Raw genomic sequence first — 23,940 nt, 5'->3', positions numbered from 1 at the left:
TTTTCAGGACCCTGCCAAATTATAAATAAATCATCTATGTAGCGCAGCCAGCACTGCACATGGTCCGCGGCCCGGACACCCCCCTCACCAAACACCTCCCTCTCCCAAAATCCGAGGAAGAGGTTAGCGAAAGAGGGCGCACAGGCCGCGCCCATGGCAGTGCCACGCTGCTGCAAATAGAAAACATCCTTAAAAACAAAAAAATTTTTTGTAAGGATGAATGACAACAGTTCCATAACCAACTCGCACATAGGGCCATCGAGGTTGCCGGACCCCAGGAAGAAGCGGACCGCCTCCAATCCATCATCATGACAGATACAAGTGTATAAAGATTCTATGTCTGCAGTGACAAGAATCATATCCTCATCCAAATGAATCCCATTGATCCTGCTCAGGACGTCCGATGTGTCACGAGCATATGAGGGAAGTGACTCTACCAAAGGTTTTAAATAAAAATCCACAAATTTACATATCGGGTCATTGAGTCCCCCCATGCCGGACACAATCGGACGCCCGGGGGGATCAATGGGATTCTTGTGTATTTTGGGAATAAAATACAGAGTAGGTATTTTCGGACATTTGGTGAGTAACCCTTCATATATTTTCTTTGGGATAATTCCCTGCTGGAACGCATCTTCCAGGATAATCTCTAGTTCTGTAGTGAACCTATGTAATGGATTACAATCCAACCTCTGATATGTCACTTTATCCCTGAGATGTTTCATTGCCTCCTTTTCATAGAGGGATTTAGGCCATAATACGATGTTTCCCCCCTTGTCTGCCGGCTTAATTACTATGTCATCATAGTTTCTCAATTCTTCTAGTGCCCTTCTTTGTCTAGACGTTAGGTTGTCATAATTACGTCTAGTTGGTATTTTTTCGAAATCAGGCGCTGGAGGATCTTCTAAATGAGCAAACGTCCAGCCTTACAGGTATGTTCCCTGATAATTGTTATCCGAAGTCAACGAGTTTTCCCCCCTTGTCTGTATGCCCAGCAGTGGAGATATTCACCAGATTGGTAATACAAGATTTCGAAAAAATACCAACTAGACGTAATTATGACAACCTAACGTCTAGACAAAGAAGGGCACTAGAAGAATTGAGAAACTATGATGACATAGTAATTAAGCCGGCAGACAAGGGGGGAAAACATCGTATTATGGCCTAAATCCCTCTATGAAAAGGAGGCAATGAAACATCTCAGGGATAAAGTGACATATCAGAGGTTGGATTGTAATCCATTACATAGGTTCACTACAGAACTAGAGATTATCCTGGAAGATGCGTTCCAGCAGGGAATTATCCCAAAGAAAATATATGAAGGGTTACTCACCAAATGTCCGAAAATACCTACTCTGTATTTTATTCCCAAAATACACAAGAATCCCATTGATCCCCCCGGGCGTCCGATTGTGTCCGGCATGGGGGGACTCAATGACCCGATATGTAAATTTGTGGATTTTTATTTAAAACCTTTGGTAGAGTCACTTCCCTCATATGCTCGTGACACATCGGACGTCCTGAGCAGGATCAATGGGATTCATTTGGATGAGGATATGATTCTTGTCACTGCAGACATAGAATCTTTATACACTTGTATCTGTCATGATGATGGATTGGAGGCGGTCCGCTTCTTCCTGGGGTCCGGCAACCTCGATGGCCCTATGTGCGAGTTGGTTATGGAACTGTTGTCATTCATCCTTACAAAAAATTTTTTTGTTTTTAAGGATGTTTTCTATTTGCAGCAGCGTGGCACTGCCATGGGCGCGGCCTGTGCGCCCTCTTTCGCTAACCTCTTCCTCGGATTTTGGGAGAGGGAGGTGTTTGGTGAGGGGGGTGTCCGGGCCGCGGACCATGTGCAGTGCTGGCTGCGCTACATAGATGATTTATTTATAATTTGGCAGGGTCCTGAAAAGGACTTGCATGGATTTATGCAACAACTGAATGACAACAGATTCAATATCAAATTGACTTATAACATGAGCAGGACCGGGGTGGACTTCCTGGACATCAAAGTGGAAGTGGATCAACATAGATGTTTACAAACGGATGTCTACAGGAAGTCTACCTCGGTCAATTCACTGCTACATGCGAGTTCCAGTCATCCATACAGCACCATTAGGGCCATCCCGGTTGGGCAGCACCTCAGGATGAGGCGGATCTGCTCCTCCGAGTCCAAATTTGAGAATCAGGCCCTGGATCTCCATGAGAGATTCAGGGAACGTGGTTATAGCAATAGATGCATCAAAAAAGGTTATCTAAAAGCCAAATCACAATCTCGTGATGCTCTGCTATATCCGAGACAAAAGAGTAGGGATAATAAAGACGAGACAGTCCGGTTTATATCAACTTTTAATGGCGAGTGGACATCTATGAGAGACTGCCTTAAAAGGCATTGGAATGTGTTGAGAACTGATCCAACATTGTCCAAAATTTTGTCTCAACATCCAATGATGACCCCCAGAAAAAGTAAAAATTTGAAAGATATATTGGTATCCAGCCACTACATACCTTCAATTACCAAAAATGTATTTGGTTCAAGTGGCTGTCCTGTGGGATGCTTTCCATGTGGCAGATGCATCTCTTGTAAAAATATATGCCGGGCAGTGGACTTTCAATCCACTGATGGGATAAGGAATTTTACAATAAGACAGCACATTACGTGCAATACAACCCAGGTCATATATTACGCGAAATGCAGCTGCCCCAAGGTGTACATAGGTCTAACCTCAAGACGTTTAGGAACGAGGACAAGAGAACATGTCCGTGATATTATGGCAGCAGAAAAAGAGGAGGACTCCCAACTAAAAACCATCCCGCGCCATTTTAAGGAATATCACAAATGCAACCCCAAATCCTTTTTGGTAAGAGGTATTGAACACATACAATGTGGCATTAGGGGAGGTAATATCCAACGCCTCCTGGCACAAAAGGAGTGTCGTTGGATAACCCTCCTTAAAACTATGACCCCTATGGGTTTAAATGAAAACCAGGGGTTTTCATCCTTTCTTTGAAATCTTCCTCAGGGCAATGATAGATGTAGGCCCCTGTATCCTCCCCTACTATCTAGGTCAGAACCTTCCAGATTTTAATGTGTGGTTTAATATGTTTTTAAATGTTTTTAATTTCATATTTTTTGCGTTGTTCAATTTATAGAGTACTTACCTGTGTTCATAGTAAATTAATGGAGAATGGGTGAACAGCTGATGGACACATCTGTGGTCCAGAAGGAACATCTCAAGTCATGCAACGATATTTAAAATACTAAGAAAAGGAGGGAAGATAAAAGGAGAGGAGAGAAAATGAGAGAAAAAGAACAAAGAACTGTGGTAAAGGATTATTACTAATGAAATGGCAATTTTGAATTAATCCTCCTGAGTATATCGTGTATGGAACTTTTCAATGGACCGTGGAAATTGAGAGATGAATATATATACGAAATATTGTATGTTCCAGTGGCCCCCATATAATTAATTCTTAGGGGTATGTTATGTCAGCAGCCTTTGGTAATTAATTGTTCATCAATTGATCCCCCTTTTTTCCATTATTGTTATTTTTTATTATTTTTTGTTTTCGTGTACTTCTGTATTTTGCCAGTTTTAGGTAATTGTTATTGGGTATGTTTAGAGATAGTTTTGTGATAAATTGATGTAAAAAGGTCCATATTATTAATATTCATGCACAGTACACTTTAATCGCACACATGGCACATCATTAGAATAGGCGATATATGCCTCCAAAAGAAGTTTACATGCACAGAGCACTTTAATTTATTAATTATCTTTCTATATTTAATATGAACACTTCATTGTAATTAATTGCGGCACATTTTGTTATCATTGGTGCACCTGACGTCCCAGGTAGTCACTCTTCTGGCCCCCATGCGGCTGTTCGTCCTGTATGAACGTGGTGCGAGGCCTGGCGCCGGCCCGCCCACGTGATTCCGGGATGACGTCCGCTCTGGGTCCTGTTGATATGACGACGGGACGCGGTGCGCACGCGCACGCGCACTACACGCGGTCACTAACAGGCTCTTGCCTGGTTGATATGACGACGGGACGCGGCGCGCGTGCGCACGCGCACTAATCACGATCACTGATAGGCTGCCGCCTGGTCTTGTGACCGGAATCGGCGCACTATTTAAACTCAAGTAAATCATCACTTAAGCCACGCCCCCTGAGGAAGCGGCACACGTTGCACGCGAAACGCAGCGTTGGGGACTCTGACACAGGCTGGAAATAGGACGCCTCATCCCACTATGGGTAAATGACATTACTTTTTGAATGGATAAATGAGGGATTAAGTTATTTGCAGTACACTATGTGGATAATGGGCTTTTTCCAATTGGCACTTTGTTTCATTAACCATTCATTGTGAATGGTGTCAATATGGTAATATAAGGGGGAAGGAATCGATTTCGGCATCAATACATGAATTCCGTGAGACCATATCGGTATACAATGTATGAAATCTGATAGTCCCCCATTAATTTGCCCTAACAATTGCAGCTTGACCTTATCTACCCTGTGTCATAAATTTGCACTTTAGTATGATTCACAAGAATTTACATATATGACCTTTGTATTTATTTGTATTTATGTTTTAAGTTTGATGGCATTAAATAAATAAATAAAAATAGCTATTTAAATCTAAATTTGATGGTTTGGTATATTATTTTACTCATTGTTCTCCGGATAAATGCCCTGACAAATCTGTAGACTGACGAAATATCCTCTGCACTCCCACTCAGAGAGTCTTATGGGAGCTGAGGATTCTGAATTTTTGTGAAAATCCTCAATGCAATCATATAAAAGAAACTCTAATCAGGAGCAATCTTCAACTGAGACTAGGGATCACCCTTTAAATTTTCTCGGGTTGACAATTTACCTGCTTCCACAGAATCTCCTTCTGAAATTTTTATGGTAAATATTTGCAAAGCCTTTTTAACATCAATTGATATTTCAGGAAAAGACATCCGGACTGGAGGGAATGTGGAGGACCATTTGGGGACTAACCTAACGACATCTGATCCGTCACAAACAAATGAGGTCAAGACTTCGGAGATTTTCTTTAAACAACTTTTTAAAGATATACTATCCCTCATATGTAAAGAAACCAATTCAAATTCTTTATACGCTCCTTACACCAACCTACATTCCTCCAAAAAATCGAACAATAACTTAAAAAATGTTGAAATCCCGTCGTCCAATAAGTTTCAAAACTTATCTATATTCTCAGACTCTTTGAAACAGATCCAAAAGGATATTGCTTCCTTTAAAAACTGGCAAACTATGAAGATATTAAAAGGAAAAATAGTTTAAAAATTAGAGAGATTCCGGAGTCTGTCCATGTTTCTCAATTGGAAAATTATATTTCTAAAATGATATCCCTTCTATTGCCAAAAATAAAGGAAGGAAACCTGATAGACAAAACATACAGAATCCGTAGGCCAAGTTCTCTACCAATAGATATAGCTAGAGACGTCATCGTGTCCTTCCACTCAACATGGTTAAGAAACGATCTACTTGCGTTGACAAAAGATTAAAAAAACTTCCATCCCCATATAGTGATATATCTCTGTTTAAAGATTCATCTAAAACCACAATGCAGTCAAGGAAGTCTTTTCGTCATGTTACACAAGAACTCCTACGTGCTGGAATAACATACCGTTGGACTCAAACATCTACTTTACAAGTAAAATATGCCTCCAAATCAATCATAATTTCTTCCCCTGAAGACGGCATTGACTTTCTGAGCCAAACAGGAATACTGACTTCAACAGCTCCTCATGGACTCTTCATCTCTACACAAACTCTCTCCCATATGACGCATCATGTTTTCATCCTTGTATATTCGTTGTTCTTCTCAACATGACCATCTAACTTGGATTACAATGACTGCTACATTCTTCAAGAGTTTCTTCCATTCATGGATTACAAATTACTAGCGTACGTATAATATGAAATCTCAGAATACAGTGTGAATAATCAAGAGACTGGATTAAATCCAATTCCACTTGTTACAGTTACATTAAAACCAAACTTTCCCCCCACCAAGTTCTAGGGTTACTTGAGGGTACTCCGAGACTCGACAAGTACTCATGCGTATCAAGCAATAATTTAGGATTTAATATACAGTATATATTGGTTTATCTCCGTACATTTATTGTATGTTTAATGACATGTTTAAATTTAACAGGTGCTGAAATGTTAAGCAACATTTAAATTTGATGTATATCTTTTGGATTAGTATGATTACTAGTCTCTTCCCTATCTTTATAGGGTTTGCTTTTAAACCTTCCGTCTCCTCTCTCTCCTTTTCTTTGCCAGTTATATATTTTCCATCTCTTCTATGTTCCCTTTTCCTTTCCCTTTTATTCACATAAATATTCAATAAACATAATTGAAATACAAATTGACATGTTTTTGTGTTTCGTTTTCTTAAGGAAAGAGGCACGCCCAGAAATACAAACCTTTCCAAAGAGAGGATGATGACTTATATAATGTTGATGTCATGGGTTTCTGCAACAGAAGGGACCTAGAAGACCGCTGCATCTGATTGCTCCCACTCTTGCCCTGAGAAGAAGCACTTTTCCTTCATTCTAATGGAGTTTATTTCTTCTGACAGAACAGGGGCTAAGCCATGTTGGAGAGGCCTGAGCTCACAGCTGAGCTCAGCTAGCCACACCTGTTTCCTTTATAATCTGGGCTCTGATGCAAATCCTTGTCAGAGCTAGCATTTGCTGCATGGCTTCAGGAGGGAGAGGTGTTGATATGAGAAGGAGTGTTTGAGGAGTTATCTGTGACTGTTGCGTGATTTGCAAGTGTGGTAATTCTCCTGTCTTTAATTTAGTTTTTTCCCCTACTTCCACTCCCTGGTGTATTCCTCTGTTATATGTGAGTGAATATTTTGTGTGACTGGAGTTTTCTGTTATCCCTTGTTTGTTTAGCCTTGTTTGTTGGGTTGGTGTACTGCGGTGCACAATTGCACCCTTCTTCCCTGGGTGGGGAAGAGAACAGACAGAGGGCTAACTCAGGAGACAGGGCAAGGGTGGCGGACCTGGCATCTTCACCTTCAGAAGTATCCCGGGGAATAGGGCGAGCTAGGGCACCCCCTAGAGATAGGGACAGGGAAGGAGCCCCGACAGCTGTGTTGTGACATTAGCTCTGGCCACAACTATTTTCTGATCCATTATGGACTCAATCACTGCTCTGACAGGGCAACTGCAGCAGCTCAGTCTGGAGGTGGCTGATTTACACATGAAGGTTTTGCAGCATCCTAATACATCTAATGCGAGAATCTTGTCTCACAGGCAAACCGTAGTGAAGCCCAAGATCGCTTTGCCTAACAGGTTCTCTGGGAGGCATGACAAGTTTGCAGTGTTCTGGGAGGCCTGCAAACTATACTTCAGGCTACACCCTGCTTCCTCAGGTTCAGAGGAGCAACATGTGGGGATAGTAATCTCATTCCTTCAGGGGGACCCCCAAGCATGGGCATTTTCTCTCCCATCTAACTCCCAGTTGCTTCAGATGGTCCAGGGATTTTTTTCTGGCACTGGGCTTTATATACGATGACCCTGATCACACTGCGCCAACTTTAGCAAGGAGACTGGATGGCGGAGAAGTATTGCTCTGAGTTGGGCCACGAATACTGAGTGGAATGACCCCTCACTCCATACCCAGTTCTGTGAGGGGATTACAGTAAGTGTGAAGGATGCCTTAGCTCTATATGCCTCTAATGCCTCATACCTTTCCTACCGCACATTTGGCGCTTCCCACTTCCACACTACCTACCTCCTCATCCTGCCCTCTCTCTTGGAGTCCCTCAAAGCTTTGTCCTAGGGCCCCTACTTTTTTCCATCTATACCCTTGGCCTAAAACAACTCATAAAGTCCCATGGCTTCCAGTACCACCTGTATGTGGACGACACTCAGATCTACCTCTCTGGCCCATATGTCACCTCTCTGCTGTCCAGAATACCGGAGTGTCTATCAGCCATATCCTCCTACTTCACCTCTCGCTTCCTAAAACTCAATGTAGACCAAACCGAACTCATCATCTTTCCCCCATCTCGTGTATCCCCCCTACCTGATCTATCTATTATGGTAAATAGCATCACACTCTTTCCCACACCTGAAATCCGCTGCCTCGGGGTAACTCTCGACTCTGCCCTGTCCTTCTAACCGCCCATCCAAACTCTTGCCACCTCCTGTCGCCTCCAACTTAAAAATATTGCCAGAATCCGTCCCTTCCTCAGCCCACAATCTACTAAAACTCTTGTGCATGCCCTCATCATCTCCCACCTCGATGACTGCAACACCCTCCTCTGTGGCCTCCCCACTAACTCTCTTGCACTGCTCCAGTCTGTCCTCAACTCTGCTGCCCGGCTAATCCACTTCTCTCCTCGCTACTCCCCTTCTTCTCCCCTCTGCAAATCCCTCCACTGGCTCCCAATTCCCCAACAAATCCAGTTCAAACTACTAACACTGATCTACAAAGCCATCCACAAGCTGGCCCCTCCCTATATCTCTGAACTAATCTCCCAATATCTTCCCTCACGTAATCTTCGATCCTCCCAAGACCTCCTACTCTCTTCCACACTTATTCGTTCCTCACACAACCGCCTACAAGATTTCTCCCGAATATCCCCCATCCTCTGGAATTCTAAGCCTCAACACATCCGATTATCCACCAACTTTGGATCCTTCAGACTGAACCTGAAAACCCATCTCTTCAGGAAACCACCACCAGAGCTGTCGCCTCACCACCACCCGAGCTGCCGCCTCACCACCACCAGAGCTGCCGCCTCACCACCACCAGAGCTGCTAGATCTATTATAGTATTTCATGCCGATAGATAAATCTGCTGCACTTTCAACTATCTAGTCTAGGCAAAATGAATATCTTGCAAGTAAAAAAAAAGCAGTTTTTGGTGCAAGTATCCTATTTAGCTTGATAAAGTCTTTACACGCAATGAACACTCAGTCATTTTAAATGTTTCCAAGGATCTGTCATTTCCATCATGAGGATTCTTGTTGTTTAAAGGGGGAAGCAGGTGAGGAGATTGTTGGCTAGTTATGACAATTGTGTTGAGCCACCCTGGCCTAGACCAAAATGCATCCTCCCATAGTAACCGACTATTAGAATTACAGCCTCAGTAGAAAATGATGATGTGGGATTTCCACACAAAAAAGTTAGCTTGGCTGGGCAAGTATTCTGAAAGGGGAAGGGAGGAAACCACCACCAGACAACATTGACTGTTTGGGAGATGCAATTCCACTGCCTCCAATCGTCAGGACAATTACACATTTGACTGACGAGTAATGGAAGAGGCCGCAGCTGTTTTCCCTGCTAGGACAGTTATTGGCGAACTCAATATAAATTGTATGGGTTTCACTTACTCAGCTGCAATTGAGGTAAGCACAGGAAGTGGCTTCAGTAAAACATCCAGACAGGTTTATTAAACTTCATAAACCGCCCAGGTCATGGGCAGACATACTGCCGGTCAACCGGTTTGGCTGCAACGGGGCCTGGAGCCTCGGGGGGCCCGTGCAGGGTGGCTAATAATGAAGGCAATCTGGCCAGTTTATCTGGCCCTGAGGCTCCGGGGGGGGGGGGCCCTGGCTAGATTGCCCTCATGTGCGGTGGGCAGGGAACAATCCCTGCAGCTCTGCTGCCTGCAAGAGAAAATGGCAGTGGAGCGGAGCTGCAGGGAATTGATCCGTCCAACTTCCTGCCCACACTTCCTGTCTCACACAGCAGCGGCTGAATGACATCATCATTCAGCGCCACGGCTGTGCGAGACAGGATGCTGCCAGCGATGGTGCGGCTTTAGGATACTGTGCACAGAGTTGAGGTGTGTTTGTGTGTATGAAGAGAGGTGAATGGTGCTGTGTGTGTCTGTGTGTGTGGGTGTATGCAGAGAGGTGAATGATGCTGTGTGTGTGTCTGTGTAGGTGGAGGAGAGGGCAATGATGGGTGATGGGGCAGAAGGCAATGATTGGGTTGATGGAGAGGGCAATGATGGGGTGATGGAGCAGAAGGCAATGATTGGGTTGACGGAGAGGGCAATGATGGGGGTGATGGGACAGAAGGCAATGATTGGGTTGACAGAGAGGGCAATGATGGGGTGATGGGGTAGACGGCAATGATTGGGTTGACAGAGAGGGAAATGATAGGGGTGATGGGGCAGAAGGCAGCGATTGGGTTGATGGAGAGGGCAATGATAGGAGTGGTGGGGGGAAAGCAATGATGGGGGTGGTGGAAAGGGCAATAATGGGGGTGGTGGGGAGGAGGAAATGATGGAGGTGGTAAATGGGCAATAATGGGGGTGGTGGTGAGGAGAAAATGATGGAGGCGGTGTAATGGGCAATGATGGGGTGATGGGGGAAGACATGGTGGTCGTGGAAAGGTCAATGATGGGGATGGTGGGGGAGGAGGAAATGATGGAGGTTGTGGAATGGGTAATGATGGGGAGAAGACAATGATGATGGCAGTGGAAAGGACAATGATGAGGCGGTGGGAAGGAGACCATGATGGAGGTGGTGGAATGGGTAATGATGGTGGTGGTCGGGAGGAGGAAATGTTGGAGGTTGTGGAATGGGTAATGATGGGGGTGGTTGGGGAGAAGACTATGATGATGGTGGTGGAAAGGACAATGATGGGTTGGCGGGGGTGGAGGGAATAATGGAGGTGGTTGAATTGGTAATGATGGGGTGGTGGGGGAGAAGGCAATGATGGTGGCAGTGGAAATTAAAATGATTGGGTGGTTGGGAGGAGACAAAGATGGAGGTGGTGGAATGGGCAATAATGGGGTGGTGGGGAGAAAGCAAAGATGGAGGTGGTGAAGAAGGCAATCATGGGGGTGGGGAGAGGGCTATAATGGGATGCGGGGGAGGAGGAAAATGAGGGGTGTGGGGGATTGGGTGGAGGGGGATTTATAATAGATTTAGGAACAGGGGGAGGTGTAGGAAGATGTTATTATCGATTATTATGTCTAACACAGTCCCTTAGTATAAAGTGTACTCACTTATTATGTATAGCACAGTCCCTTAGTATATAGTGTACTCACTTATTATGTATAACACCATCCTTAGTTACATAGTTTCCTCTTTTGTCATGTATAGCACCGTCCCTTATAACGTACCATCCTCTCTAGTTATATGTGATGCCCTCGCTTATTATATTGCTTCCTCTGCTGTTATGTACAGTGCTGTCTCTGACATAGTGTATTCTTGTTATTTTTGTTATTCACAGCACCCTCTTTTATTACTGTACATAGTCCCCTCTCTTGTTAGCTATAAAATGAGTACTGATGGAGGAGCCGATGACCAGACTACCAGTCCATCAGCTCCTCCTTTAGAAAAGAAGCTTTCCCATGCTCCATCAGCCATCATTGCATTATAAAGCTAACACGACAGGAGGGTATATAATAAAAAAACAGGGCTCTATAAAATCCAATATGTAAGGGATGGCAATATACATAATAAAGGAGACTATGTGATATATACATGTATGTGTGTGTGGCTATATATATGTAGCTTTGTCGCCTTGAAAGAATGGGGGCCCAGACACCTGCACAGGGGTCACAAGCTGTCTGTGTCTGCCCCTGGCCCAGGTTAAGCAAAAAAACAAACAAAACAAGACAGCCTTTTTCTGACACAGAGCTAAAAATAAAAGAACATGAACAGTTCATATGGTACTGCGGGTCCACCCGCTCAGATCCGTGTCCTTTAACCCCTTCACCACCTGGAGTTTTTCCATTTTTGTTTATATTTTCGCTCCCCTCCTTCCCAGAGTCATAACTTGTTTATTTTTCCGTCAATATGGCCATGTAAGTGCTTATTTTTTTGCAGGACGAGTTGTACTTTTGAACGAAACCATTGGTTTTGCCATTTAGTGTACTGAAAAATGGGGGGAAAAAAAATCAAAATGAGGTGAAATTGCAAAAAAAGTGCAATTGCACATTTTTTTTACCATGTTCACTAAATAATAAAACTGAGTTAGTAGATAACAAACATGTATATGTTCTTTTTTATTTAAGTGGTGAAAAAAAATCAGAAGTTTCTTAAAAAAAGAAAAATGCATCATTTTCCAAGACTCCTAGTGTCTCCATTTTTCGGGATCTGGGGCTGGTCTAGGGCTTATTTTTTTGCATGCAGAGCTGAAGTTTTTATTGATGTCATTTTGGTGTAGATCTGATCTTTTGATTGCCTGTTATTACATTTTTATGCTATGTTGCAGTGACCAAAAAAGTTATACTGGCGTTTTGATTTTTTTCTCGCTATTTACCGATCGGATTAATTCTAATTATATATTGATAGATATACCACAGGGGTCTCCTGCAGACCCCGAGTTGTCATGCCAACCCATTGGTGGCCTGTGGTCATGTGACACGGGCGCCGATGGGTGGGATTATTGATATGGTTCCGGCACAAGCTTGTTAAATGACGCTGTCAGAGATTGACAGGGCATTTAACATGTTAACGGCAGCGGGTGGATCGCGATTCCAATTGATATGTTTCGGAGAGGTTGCGGGCTCATCGCCGGAGCCTGCAACAAATACGGGGAGGCAAGCTTGGATGTCCGTATACATCTAAGGTTGGATAGGGATTAACAGACACACTGGAGATCTCCACACCTCCAGGTTCAGACTGTCACGATACCCGGGTATTAATTCTGCAGGGGAAACTGCACTCAGCAGCAACAGAGATAGGTCAGAAACCGGGTAACTAAAATGAACACCAACGGGACCTTTCACATGAGACAAAGTGATCAGGTAAAGCAATAGGACCTACGATCATGTGACAGAGTGGGAGGCGGTCAGGGGCAGAGCCAGACGCTGGAGAAACAGAGAAGGGACAAGCATAAAAGAATAGTGAAACAAGCCGAGGTCTAAGCCAGGAGATAACAAGATACCAACAGGGAGAATCAGAGAATAGTCAGAAGCCAAGCCAGGGGTCAGAAATCCAGGAAAACGAATAAAGCAGGTGACAGCAAAAACACAAAGCAAGCAGCACACACTTCAGAGGTCAAGCATACAGACTGCAGAAAAACCTATAGCTGACAAGGATACCAGGTTAGGAGCGAGTATAAATAGCCCTCCCATCTTGAAAGAGAGGCTAAGAACATTAACCCTTGAGAGCACAGGACAACCTTGTCCTAACCATGACACAGACTATGAATGAGACACTTGGCCTCCATTTTATCTGCCAAACTACATATCCGAGTTGGGGTTATGTGGGCAATCATTTCCACCCATCTCTTTTGACTGCTCAAATTATTAACTCTCTCAGCACTGTACGTGCTGGAGTATGCTTTCCCGGGCTTACATCACCAAAGCTACCAAGCTTGATGATACATATCTTCCCGCAAAGACCTGTCCGGCAGCCATCTTACAATATATATATATATATATATATATATATATGTATATATACTCCGATACAATCACTGCTAAGTGCACAGTATGAGTGGGTCTCCTGAGCGTACCCACCCTGCATGTATACAGAACATGTGTATGTCTTATTAAAGGGTATCTGTCACCAGGTTTTTGCTTTCCCATCTGAGAGCAGCACAATATAGGAGGTGTGATCCTGATTCCTGGGATGTATTACAGCGGTTATGATAAAATCACAGTTTTCTCTGCTACAGATCTATCAGTTCTCTGAATGCTGGGCTCTGTATGACCCATCCCACACCACTTATTTGCAGCTTTCTGCATACATTGACAGAAAACTGCTAATCAGTGATGAAAGAGGTGTTAAACAAACCAGTTGAATAACTGGCACCATGCAACTAGAGATAGTCTGCTGATTAAACACTGATTTTATTGAAACAACACAGCCTAGTAAGTGATACATCACTGGAATCAGAGTCTCAGCCCCTACATCATGCTGCTCTCAAAGTACTTATCAAAAATCTGCTCATCAATTCCCTTTAAATGACATTCTTATCGTTGCACCTTTAAGACGTAATTAATAAGGGTAAACAAGTTGATTGTGAGTTTTATCTTCGCTTATTTGCTCCTGCATAAAATGTACAAAATTAGAAGATATGTTGGCTACATACTAAGGGGCTGTCAGATATCAGAAACAAAGTTCTGCTTTCTCCAGGTACAGCGCTGCTCTTGTAACAAGCCAGACTTTTTTTGGTCCTATATGTCAAGCAAGCCCTTCAAAGTATAATCAATCATACAAAATAAATGTTACCTGTTATTTAGCGCTAATGGTTTATGTTTATCCTCAAGAGCTATTTTGTTCTGCAGAAAGAATTGTCTGGCTAATACAACTTGCAATATAATCAGCGAAATAGCAACTGCAATTGTGAGCCTTAAGACAAAAGAAAGACAAATATTGAAATTAAAACTTAAATATATATAATTAGAATATATCATGTTATATATTATAATATGTTATTATTCTCATTGTTTGGGAGCTATAAAGAATTTTTAAGGATTTTTATGCAAGTATTTGTTTTAGTTTGCAACCATATGTAATGTGAAGACATTCCCGGGGAGATATGACCTTTGAAGTTTCCTAATTTGTAGCTATCAGTCAAGTCTTGCCTAATCTATTGTGTGATTAGATGGCAAATTACTTATATTCTAAAAAGAACAAAAAAAATTTCCCCCCATAACTCAACAGTACATGGTTGTATAACAATCTTTGTAATATGGTATTACACAAAAACTCTGTTTTCTCCACTTAAAAGCCACTTCTTTCCGTCCCATAATAGTCAATAGACAGGGAGGTTGAAGGGAGAAGCTAGAGAGAAACAGAGAGACACAATGAGACTGGCTGCAGCTTCTAGTCAGTGTTGTAGTTTATGGCAGGTTAAAATTAAAACACATAAGCATTTTACAGTCCAAACTAGAATTGCAATAGCTAATTGGATCATGGGTCCATGGCCAAAAATATTGGTCTCATAAGCATTTATGAGATAGTACCAGGAGGCGCGTTCTTTTATTTATTTTTTTTTTAAATCATCTGAAAGTTTAAGTAGTCTTTAATAAAAATATAAAAGTTTTCATTTATAAATGTAAGAAAATACCATGTCAGATGATGGAATTCTACTAATAAAATTCAAAAGCAGTAAGTAAGCCAAACTTACAATGAAATTCCAAATCCTTTCAGTACTTCTAAAGCTTGGCCATGCTTTATCGGAAACACAAATGCATAAACAAAAAGCAGGCCAAATAAGCTTTGTACGATGTGCATTATCAAGTAACCTGCAGAAAAAAAAGAATGTCAGTAGTACGTGTAAAACCAGATTAAGGTTATAATAAAGTTCTTTTCTACAGAAGCATAATTATTGACATACCCCATAAAACATATGCAACTTGCCAACCAGAGTATCGTGCTATGGAAGCCTAGGTGTGAAAGAAAAAGATATGTATTACATCATTTCACTATAAACCCCCGAATAACACTTTCTCAAAATATGCTGAAAAGGTTTTAGTTCGTGATCTCGTATTTCATCTGCACAAAAAAGTATGCTGGAGTTTAAATTATTGGGGTTGGTTGAGGGGTTGGTTGACCTATATTCTCAGAATTTATGTTCATGTCTTGTTTGATGTTTGCGTTTAGTATACAGCTCGGGCAAAAATCATGAGACCACTGCAAAATGTTCAGTTTGTCTGATTTTTCTCTTTATAGGTACAGTACAGACCAAAAGTTTGGACGCACCGTCTCATTTAAAGATTTTTCTGTATTTTCATGACTATGAAAATTGTACATTCACACTGAAGGCATCAAAACTATGAATTAACACATGTGGAATTATATACTTAACAAAAAAGTGTGAAACAACTGAAATTATGTCTTATATTCTAGGTTCTTCAAAGTAGCCACCTTTTGCTAATGCCGGTATCCCTGAATGTTCCCTCTCCTTCCTCCCAACAAGGATTAATTAATTAGCATAAGAACGTGGTTCTGCTGCTTAAAAAGGCAAGTTTTATTCGCTGTTCCTTTTTTAGAAAGATAAAAGAGCTATCTAATCAGACCAAAAAGGCTATTATCTCCAAGTGCAAGCAGTCTAAAGGTACCGTCACACTAAACGATATTGCTAGCGATCCGTGACGTTGCAGCGTCCTGGCTAGCGATATCGTTGTGTTTGACACGCAGCAGCGATCAGGATCCTGCTGTGATATCGCTGGTCATTGATTAAAGTTCAGAACTTTATTTGGTCGTCAGATCGCCGTGTATCGTTGTGTTTGACAGCAAAAGCAACAATGCCAGCGAAGTTTTACAATGGTAACCAGGGTAAATATCGGGTTACTAAGCGCAGGACCGCGCTTAGTAACCCGATGTTTACCCTGGTTACCAGTGTAAAATGTAAAAAAACAAACACTACATACTCACCCTCTGATGTCTGTCACACGTCCCCCGGCGTCCGCTTCCTGCACTGACTGAGAACCGGCCGTAAGTGAAAGCACAGCACAGCGGTGACGTCACCGCTCTGCTGTTAGGGCCGGCGCTCAGTCAGTGCGGGAAGCGGACGCCGGGGGATGCGAAGGTGAGTATGTACTGTTTGTTATTTTACATTTTACACTGGTAACCAGGGTAAACATCGGGTTACTAAGCGCGGCCCTGCGCTTAGCAACCCGATGTTTACCCTGGTTACCCGGGGACCTCGGCATCGTTGGTCGCTGGAGAGCGGTCTGTGTGACAGCTCTCCAGCGACCAAACAGCGACGCTGCAGCGATCGGCATCGTTGTCTGTATCGCTGCAGCGTCCCTTTCGTGTTTTTTTCGCGGTTTCTCCCGATAAAAACGCTATAAAACCGCAAAAAAAAGCATACAATATGCATCCCATCATTTAGAATGAATTCCGCAATTTTTGTGCACATGATGCGTTTTTTTCCGCGAAAAAAACACATCGCAGTAAAAAACACAGCATGTTCATTAATTTCGCGTTTTTTTTGCGGATTTCCCACTATAAAATGCATTGGGAAATGCCTGGAAAAAACGCAACGAAAACGCGGCAAAAAACGCGTCAAAACCGCAGCAAAAACGCATGCAGATTTCTTGCAGATTTCTTGCAGAAAATTTCAGGTTTTTCTCAGGAATTTTCTGCAAGAAATCCTGACGTGTGCACATAGCCTAAGGCCGCGTTTTTGCCGCGTTTATGCCGCGTTTTTTTCCGGACATTTCCCAATGCATTTTATAGTGGGAAATCCGCAAAAAAAACGCAAAATTAATGAACATGCTGCGTTTTTTACCGCGATGCGTTTTTTTCACGGAAAAAAACGCATCATGTGCACAAAAATTGCGGAATTCATTCTAAATGATGGGATGCATATTGTATGCTGTTTTTTGCGGTTTTATAGCGTTTTTATCGGGAAAAAACGCAAAAAAACGCAAAAAATCAGCAGTGTGTGCACACAGCGTAAAAGGTACAAGACAATCACCAAAAGACCTTGGATTCTGGCTTCAGCTGTTTCAAATGTTATCATGAAGTTTGCTACTGATGGAACAGTGAACAACCTTCCAGGCAGTCGTGGAAAATTAGTGAGAGAGCTCTATGAAAATTGATTTAAAATGGCAAAGAAACCAGACACAAAATCCAAACAATGTCAGACTAAGCTGAAAGATAGGCGCTAATCACACACCCGTGGGCATGATTAACTCTCTCCATGCTGACCACGGCATATCTTCAGTGATAGTAAGGGTATGGCTCCACGGTACGGCTTGCCGGCGGGATCGCCGCTCGGCGCTAAGCCCCGCCCCCTTTCTGGGACGCGATGATGCCGGATGTGTACAGTACACATCCGGGATCATCGCACCCCTCGCCATAGGGCCCTGTGATATGCCTTGCGGGGACGCTGCGTCCCCGCAAGGTGTACGGACATGCTGCGATCTGAAAAGACGCGCAGCATGTCCGGAGTCGCAGGGCCTCCGCGTGCGGGTTTCCACGCATAGTGGAGACGGGATTTCATAAAATCCCCTCCACTATGCTGGAACATCTGGACGCTGCTTGTTGGACGCTGCAGCGTCAAACAAGCAGCGTTTACGTACCGTGGAAACATACCCTTATAGTGCATTCAGCCGCCTGCTTCCCTCTCTGAACAGGTGCATTGAAGCTGGGGAGAGTTCACCTAACTGCACTGTACCTGTCTAAGGAGGAAAGAATTTCTATAAATGCATTATTGCCATCACTGAAGACATGCTGTGGGCAACATAGAGAGAGTCAATCACACCCAAAGCGTGAATTATAACTCTAATCACTACGGTTGTGGAAAGGAAGGCAGATTAGAAGGCTTGGGGAACTGACAGATTTCTTTTAAGGGTACTGTCACACAGTGCAATTTTGATCGCTACGACGGCACGATTCGTGACGTCACAGCGTCGTATGATTATCGCTCCAGCGTCGTAGACTGCGGTCACACTGTGCAATCACGGCGCTGGAGCGATGCCGAAGTCCCCGGGTAACCAGGGTAAACATCGGGTTACTAAGCGCAGGGCCGCGCTTAGTAACCCGATGTTTACCCTGGTTACCAGCGTAAACGTAAAAAAAACAAACAGTACATACTTACATTCCGGTGTCTGTCCCCCGGCGTTCTGCTTCTCTGCACTGTGTAAGCGCCATAGCCGGAAAGCACAGCGGTGACGTCACCGCGTCACCGCTGTGCTCGCTTTCTGGCTGGCCGGCGCTCACAGTGCAGAGAAGCTGAGACGCCGGAGGACAGACACCGGAATGTGAGTATGTACTGTTTGGTTTTTTTACGTTTACGCTGGTAACCAGGGTAAACATCGGGTTACTAAGCGCGGCCCTGCGCTTAGTTACCCGATGTTTACCCTGGTTACAAGCGAACACATCGCTGGATCGCTGTCACACACAACGATCCAGCGATGTCAGCGGGTGATAAAGCGACGAAAGAAAGTTCCATACGATCTGCTACGACGTACGATTCTCAGCAGGGTCCCTGATCGCTGCTGCGTGTCAGACACGGCGATATCGTATGGATATCGCTAGAACGTCACGAATCGTACCGCCGTAGCGATGAAAATGGCACTGTGTGACAGTACCCTAAGACAGTGATTTAACTAGTGCTATATAACCAAGCTTACCACACACTGAGAGGATGATGGGTTTTGGAATTTTACTGGAAGGAATCCTTTTTCTCCAACCCAAAGTCTCTTCATATGTTTTCTACAGATAAAATAATGAAGGTCACTAACATTACCAATAGTTTTCTATAAAGAAGGACTTGTATTAAGTTTTTTTAACTAATCTGAGAATACAAGTATGTGGTGTACTGTAGTGTGTTAATATACTCAGCTATTGACGCCTTCTCCAGTATCCAACTTCATTCCAATGCTCTACTCAGTGACGGCACTGCTCTTAAAGACTCTGCGCTCTGTGTGACCTTGAAATGGCTTTTACGGTGTAAGCCTATGGAGTGTCAGAACAAGGCTCCATAGGCTTTAATTGTAAAAGAGACTTCCAGCTCACACTTAGAGCAGAGAGTGATTTAGAGAGTCTGAAGTGCGGTGACCTCACTGAGAAGAGGAGCAGAACAGCGCTGGATAACAAAAAAGGTTGCTGTCATGGGTTTACTGCAACAGAGAGGTGACAGAATACTGCAGTGTCTCCTGCACTTAGTAGAAGCAAGTCATCATCATATGAAACAGCGCTGGTTTCTGCTAGCAGTGCAGGAGTCAATCTGTTCATTTGAGAGCTCCTCGAGCTTGATGGTCTTAGCTGTTCAGTGTTGGCCACTCCCCTCTGCTATATATATTCACCTTTGGCAATCAAGGGGTTGCCAGTGTTAGTTTCATACTGCCTGGTTATGGAGTGGGAGGTGTTGGTGAGTGAATATTTGTATGAATGGTATTTTCATTTATCCTTGTACGTCTTCCCCTGTTAGTCTGGTTTGTGTATTCTTACACTACACCCCACTTTCCCTGGGTCAGGGAGGGGACAGATAAGGGCTGATTTAGGAGCTCAGCAAGGCACGTGGCCCCAGCATCTTCACCATCAGAAGTAATCCAGGGAGCAGGGATAGCTATGCGGCCCCTACCTTTAGGGATAGGGAAGGAACCCCTAACCCTGGGATATCCTGGAACACTGCTGTGACAGCAGTGGTATGTGTGTATAACAACACACTAGACTACATTACATACACATATACACAGATTTATTAAAAATAAAATCTTCATGTGAGTGCTTCTGTAAATCATAAATGAAACCAGAATTTGCTGAAAATCATGTAAACCTTTGTAGAATTTGTTTAAAATGAAACTTTGTATTGCCTCATCCAGGAAAATCTCAGATACCTGTTGCTAAGTGTGATTTGCATTGAAAATCCACTGACACTCATTGATAGTTTTGTCATAGACGTGAACCAAGGCCCTCATAAACATTAGCGTAATAGAGAAAAGTCAAGTGAATCAGACTGTAGAAGAAAATGTATGAATTACATATGTCTGACATACATATGGTTAATTTGTAGGAAAGACCATAACAACTTTGAACTTTTATTACAGACTGTGGTATGGGGATAGCAGGAACCAGAGCTGAGGGGGGTTATCTATTGGATTTCAGAGAGTGTCATTCTTGACAGCTAGATCTGGAAACTTCAAACATCTATAAATGGCTTATACAAACTGGACATCACCTATCCCTTCAAATAGAGGTGAATGTAGGAAATTGAATTACCGAGTACAAATTATATTTGCCCCCTTTATAAACACACTGATCAGTCATAGACATGACAATTTTACATTGAACTAACATAAATATGATTGGAAAAATTGCAAGATGTCCAGAGCTAGGCGTTAGCCATGTCTGAGCGTGTTCCATTGTTCTGCTCTCAGGAAAACTGATGAGCATCTATAAATTGAAAACATTTATGTATTTTGTGCTATTTCCCTTTTTTTTTTACGACTTTGTATTTTGCCTTATTTTGTCATATACCTTTTTGTTGTAACACTATACTTTTTATATTAAAGCTTAAAACTTTAGTGAATATGGTCCTTATAGGCCCTGAAGAATCTACTGCCTTTCTGAGAGTGTTTGGCTTTTTGATTGTCAGATAGCATCATGTATTATTTGGGATTTTGTGGTGGCAGCATGTTGTGCATTTGGGGTGTAGTTTATGATCAATTGTCAGCCTGCGTGGAAGGTGAATGCCAGACTGAGTGAGCGAAAATAGATTAACCCCTTTCTCATGCTGAGTGTGTATATGACATTGACAATTTTAGGTTTAACATTTTTTATGGTGCCCACCCCAACAGGTCATGTCGTAGATAAACAGTATACTATGGACTGATGTGTTGGGTGTGCTTGTATAAAGTGGGTTGAGGCGTTGAGTAATCTCCCAAGACCTCCTCTCCTCCACACTTATTCGCTCCTCACCCAACCGCCTCCAAGACTTCTCCAGAATATCCCCCATCCTCTGGAATTTTTTGCCCCAACACATCCGACTATCAACCACATTCGAATCCTTCAGACGGAACCTGAAAACCCACCTCTTCAGGAAAGCCTACAGCCTGCACTGACCCCGCTGCCTCCTCACCACTACCGAAGCTACCGCCTCACCAACACCGGAGCTCCTGCAACCCTCGACCTACTGTCTTCTTCCCCACCATCCTGTAGAATGTAAGCCCGCAAGGGCAGGGTCCTCGCCCCTCTGTATCAGTCTGTAACTGTTAATTTGCTTACAGTGATATCTGTAATTTGTATGTAACCCCTTCTCATGTACTGCACCATGGAATCAATGGTGCTATATAAATAAATAATAATAATAATTTGACAAACACTGGGTATATTACATGCGCCTGTAACTTCCATAGCTGGACAAGTTTTTCGCTGGACAAGTTGTACTTTTGAATGAAAGACATCATCCATTTTATCATGTTATGTACTGGAAAGCTGGAAAAAAATTTCAAGTGCGACGAAATGGCAAAAAAGAGGAACTCTGTAATTGTTTTTTTTTCTTCTTAATTTACAGTGTTCATTTTACCGTAAAAAATGGCCTGACAATATGATACTCCAGGTCATTCCTATTATGGTGATAGCAAAGATTGATACTTTTTTTTTTATTTAAGAGGTTAAAAAAATCAGATATTTGTAAAAAATAATACGATCGTAATGTGGTTACAATGTTTAAATCACCTCTTATTACATCTTTTGTGTGGTGAAAACCCCCAATTCTGGTGTTTAGATTTTTTTCTCATCACTCCATTTACCAATTGGATTAATCACTATATATAATTGCCTAAGGGGTACTTCCGTCTGTTTCTAACTTCTGTTTGTCTGTCGTGGAAATCCCGGGTCGCTGATAGGTCACGGCCATCTTGCCATGACCAGTCAGCGACAGGCACAGGCCGCGAATTGGCCCCTCCCTACTCCCCTCCAGTCAGTGCCCCCTCCATACTCCCCTCCAGTCAGCAGCCACATAGGGTTTTAGCAGTCCGTTAACGCTGCTATTAACCCTGTGTGACCAACTTTTTACAATTGATGCTGCCTATGCAGCATCAATAGTAAAAAGATCTAATGCTAAAACTAATTAAAAAAAAAAAAATCATTACATTCTCACCTTCCGCCGCCTTTACCGCTCCTTGCGACGCACTGGTCCCAAGAATGCATGGCAGTAATGACTCGAGATTGCGACACCGCTACATGATCACGTGTTATTGCCGCAATGCATTTTTGGGACCGGAGCGTCACAAGGAGCATTGCTAAACGCCTGGCCTGGATCCGGAGGCCGATGGAAGGTGAGTATATACAGTTATATGAAAAAGTTTGGGCACCGCTATTAATCTTAAGCTTAATGTTTTATAAAAATTGTTTTTTTTGCAACAGCTATTTCAGTTTCATATATCTAATAACTGTTGGACACAGTAATGTTTCTGCTTTGAAATTAGGTTTATTGTACTAACAGAAAATGTGCAATCTGCATTCAAACAAAATTTGACAGGTGCATAAGTATGGGCACCCTTATCATTTTCTTGTTTTAAATACTCCTACCTACTTTTTACTGACTTACTAAAGCACTTTTTTTGGTTTTGTAACCTCATTGAGCTTTGAACTTCATAGCCAGGTGTATGCAATCATGAGAAAAGCTACTTAAAGTGGCCACTTGCAAGTTGTTCTCCTGTTTGAATCTCCTCTGAAGAGTGGCATCATGGGCTCCTCAAAACAACTGTCAAATGATCTGAAAACAAAGATTATTCAACATAGCTGTTCAGGGGAAGTATACAAAAAGCTGTCTCAGAGATTTAACCTGTCAATTTGCACTGTGAGGAACATAGTAAGGAAATGGAAGAACACAGGTACAGTTCTTGTTAAGGCCAGAAGTGGCAGGCCAAGAAAAACATAAGAAAGGCAGAGAAGAAGAATGGTGAGATCAGTCAAGGACAATCCTCAGACCACCTCCAGAGAGCTGCAGCATCAACTTGCTGCAGATGGTGTCACTGTGTTTTTGCCACCATGCATAACGCCTTTTTGTATGACCAAACAACTCAATCTTGGTTTCATCAGTCCACAGGACCTTCTTCCAAAAAGAAATTGGCTTCTCCAAATGTGCTTTTGCATACCTCAGCCGACTCTGTTTGTGGCGTGCTTGCAGAAACGGCTTCTTTCACATCACTCTCCCATACAGCTTATCCTTGTTCAAAGTGCGTTGTAGAGTTGACCGATGCACAGTGACACCATCTGCAGCAAGTTGATGCTGCAGCTCTCTGGAGGTGGTCTGAGGATTGTCCTTGACTGATCTCACCATTTTTCTTCTCTGCCTTTCTGATGTTTTTCTTGGCCTGCCACTTCTGGCCTTAACAACAACTGTACCTGTGTTCTTCCATTTCCTTACTATGTTCCTCACAGTGGAAATTGACAGGTTAAATCTCTGAGACAGCTTTTTGTATCCTTCCCCTGAACAACTATGTGGAATAATCTTTGTTTTCAGATCATTTGACAGTTGTTTTGAGGAGCCCATGA

At 42.9% G+C, this 23,940-nt stretch overlaps 1 protein-coding gene across 4 annotated transcripts in view; it reads right to left on the bottom strand.

The window, feature by feature from the left end:
- LOC143764731 (stimulated by retinoic acid gene 6 protein-like) overlaps positions 1 to 23,940 on the bottom strand; it is a 211,061-nt gene that overhangs the window by 26,249 nt on the left and 160,872 nt on the right. For all 4 annotated transcript variants that reach the window (XM_077250616.1, XM_077250626.1, XM_077250646.1 and 1 more), the window contains 4 exons: positions 19,068 to 19,149; positions 15,320 to 15,368; positions 15,110 to 15,227; positions 14,209 to 14,328 (listed from right to left, as the gene is read on the bottom strand). In XM_077250616.1, coding sequence (XP_077106731.1) covers positions 14,209 to 14,328; positions 15,110 to 15,227; positions 15,320 to 15,368; positions 19,068 to 19,149 — 369 coding nt within the window. The remainder of the gene's footprint in view (positions 1 to 14,208; positions 14,329 to 15,109; positions 15,228 to 15,319; positions 15,369 to 19,067; positions 19,150 to 23,940) is intronic.

The sequence above is a fragment of the Ranitomeya variabilis genome, chromosome 1 (assembly GCF_051348905.1).
Source record: "Ranitomeya variabilis isolate aRanVar5 chromosome 1, aRanVar5.hap1, whole genome shotgun sequence".
In the NCBI taxonomy this organism is placed as follows: domain Eukaryota; kingdom Metazoa; phylum Chordata; class Amphibia; order Anura; family Dendrobatidae; genus Ranitomeya; species Ranitomeya variabilis.
The sequence above is the reverse complement of the archived record's forward strand: the minus strand, read 5'-3'. Positions and strand labels throughout refer to the sequence as shown.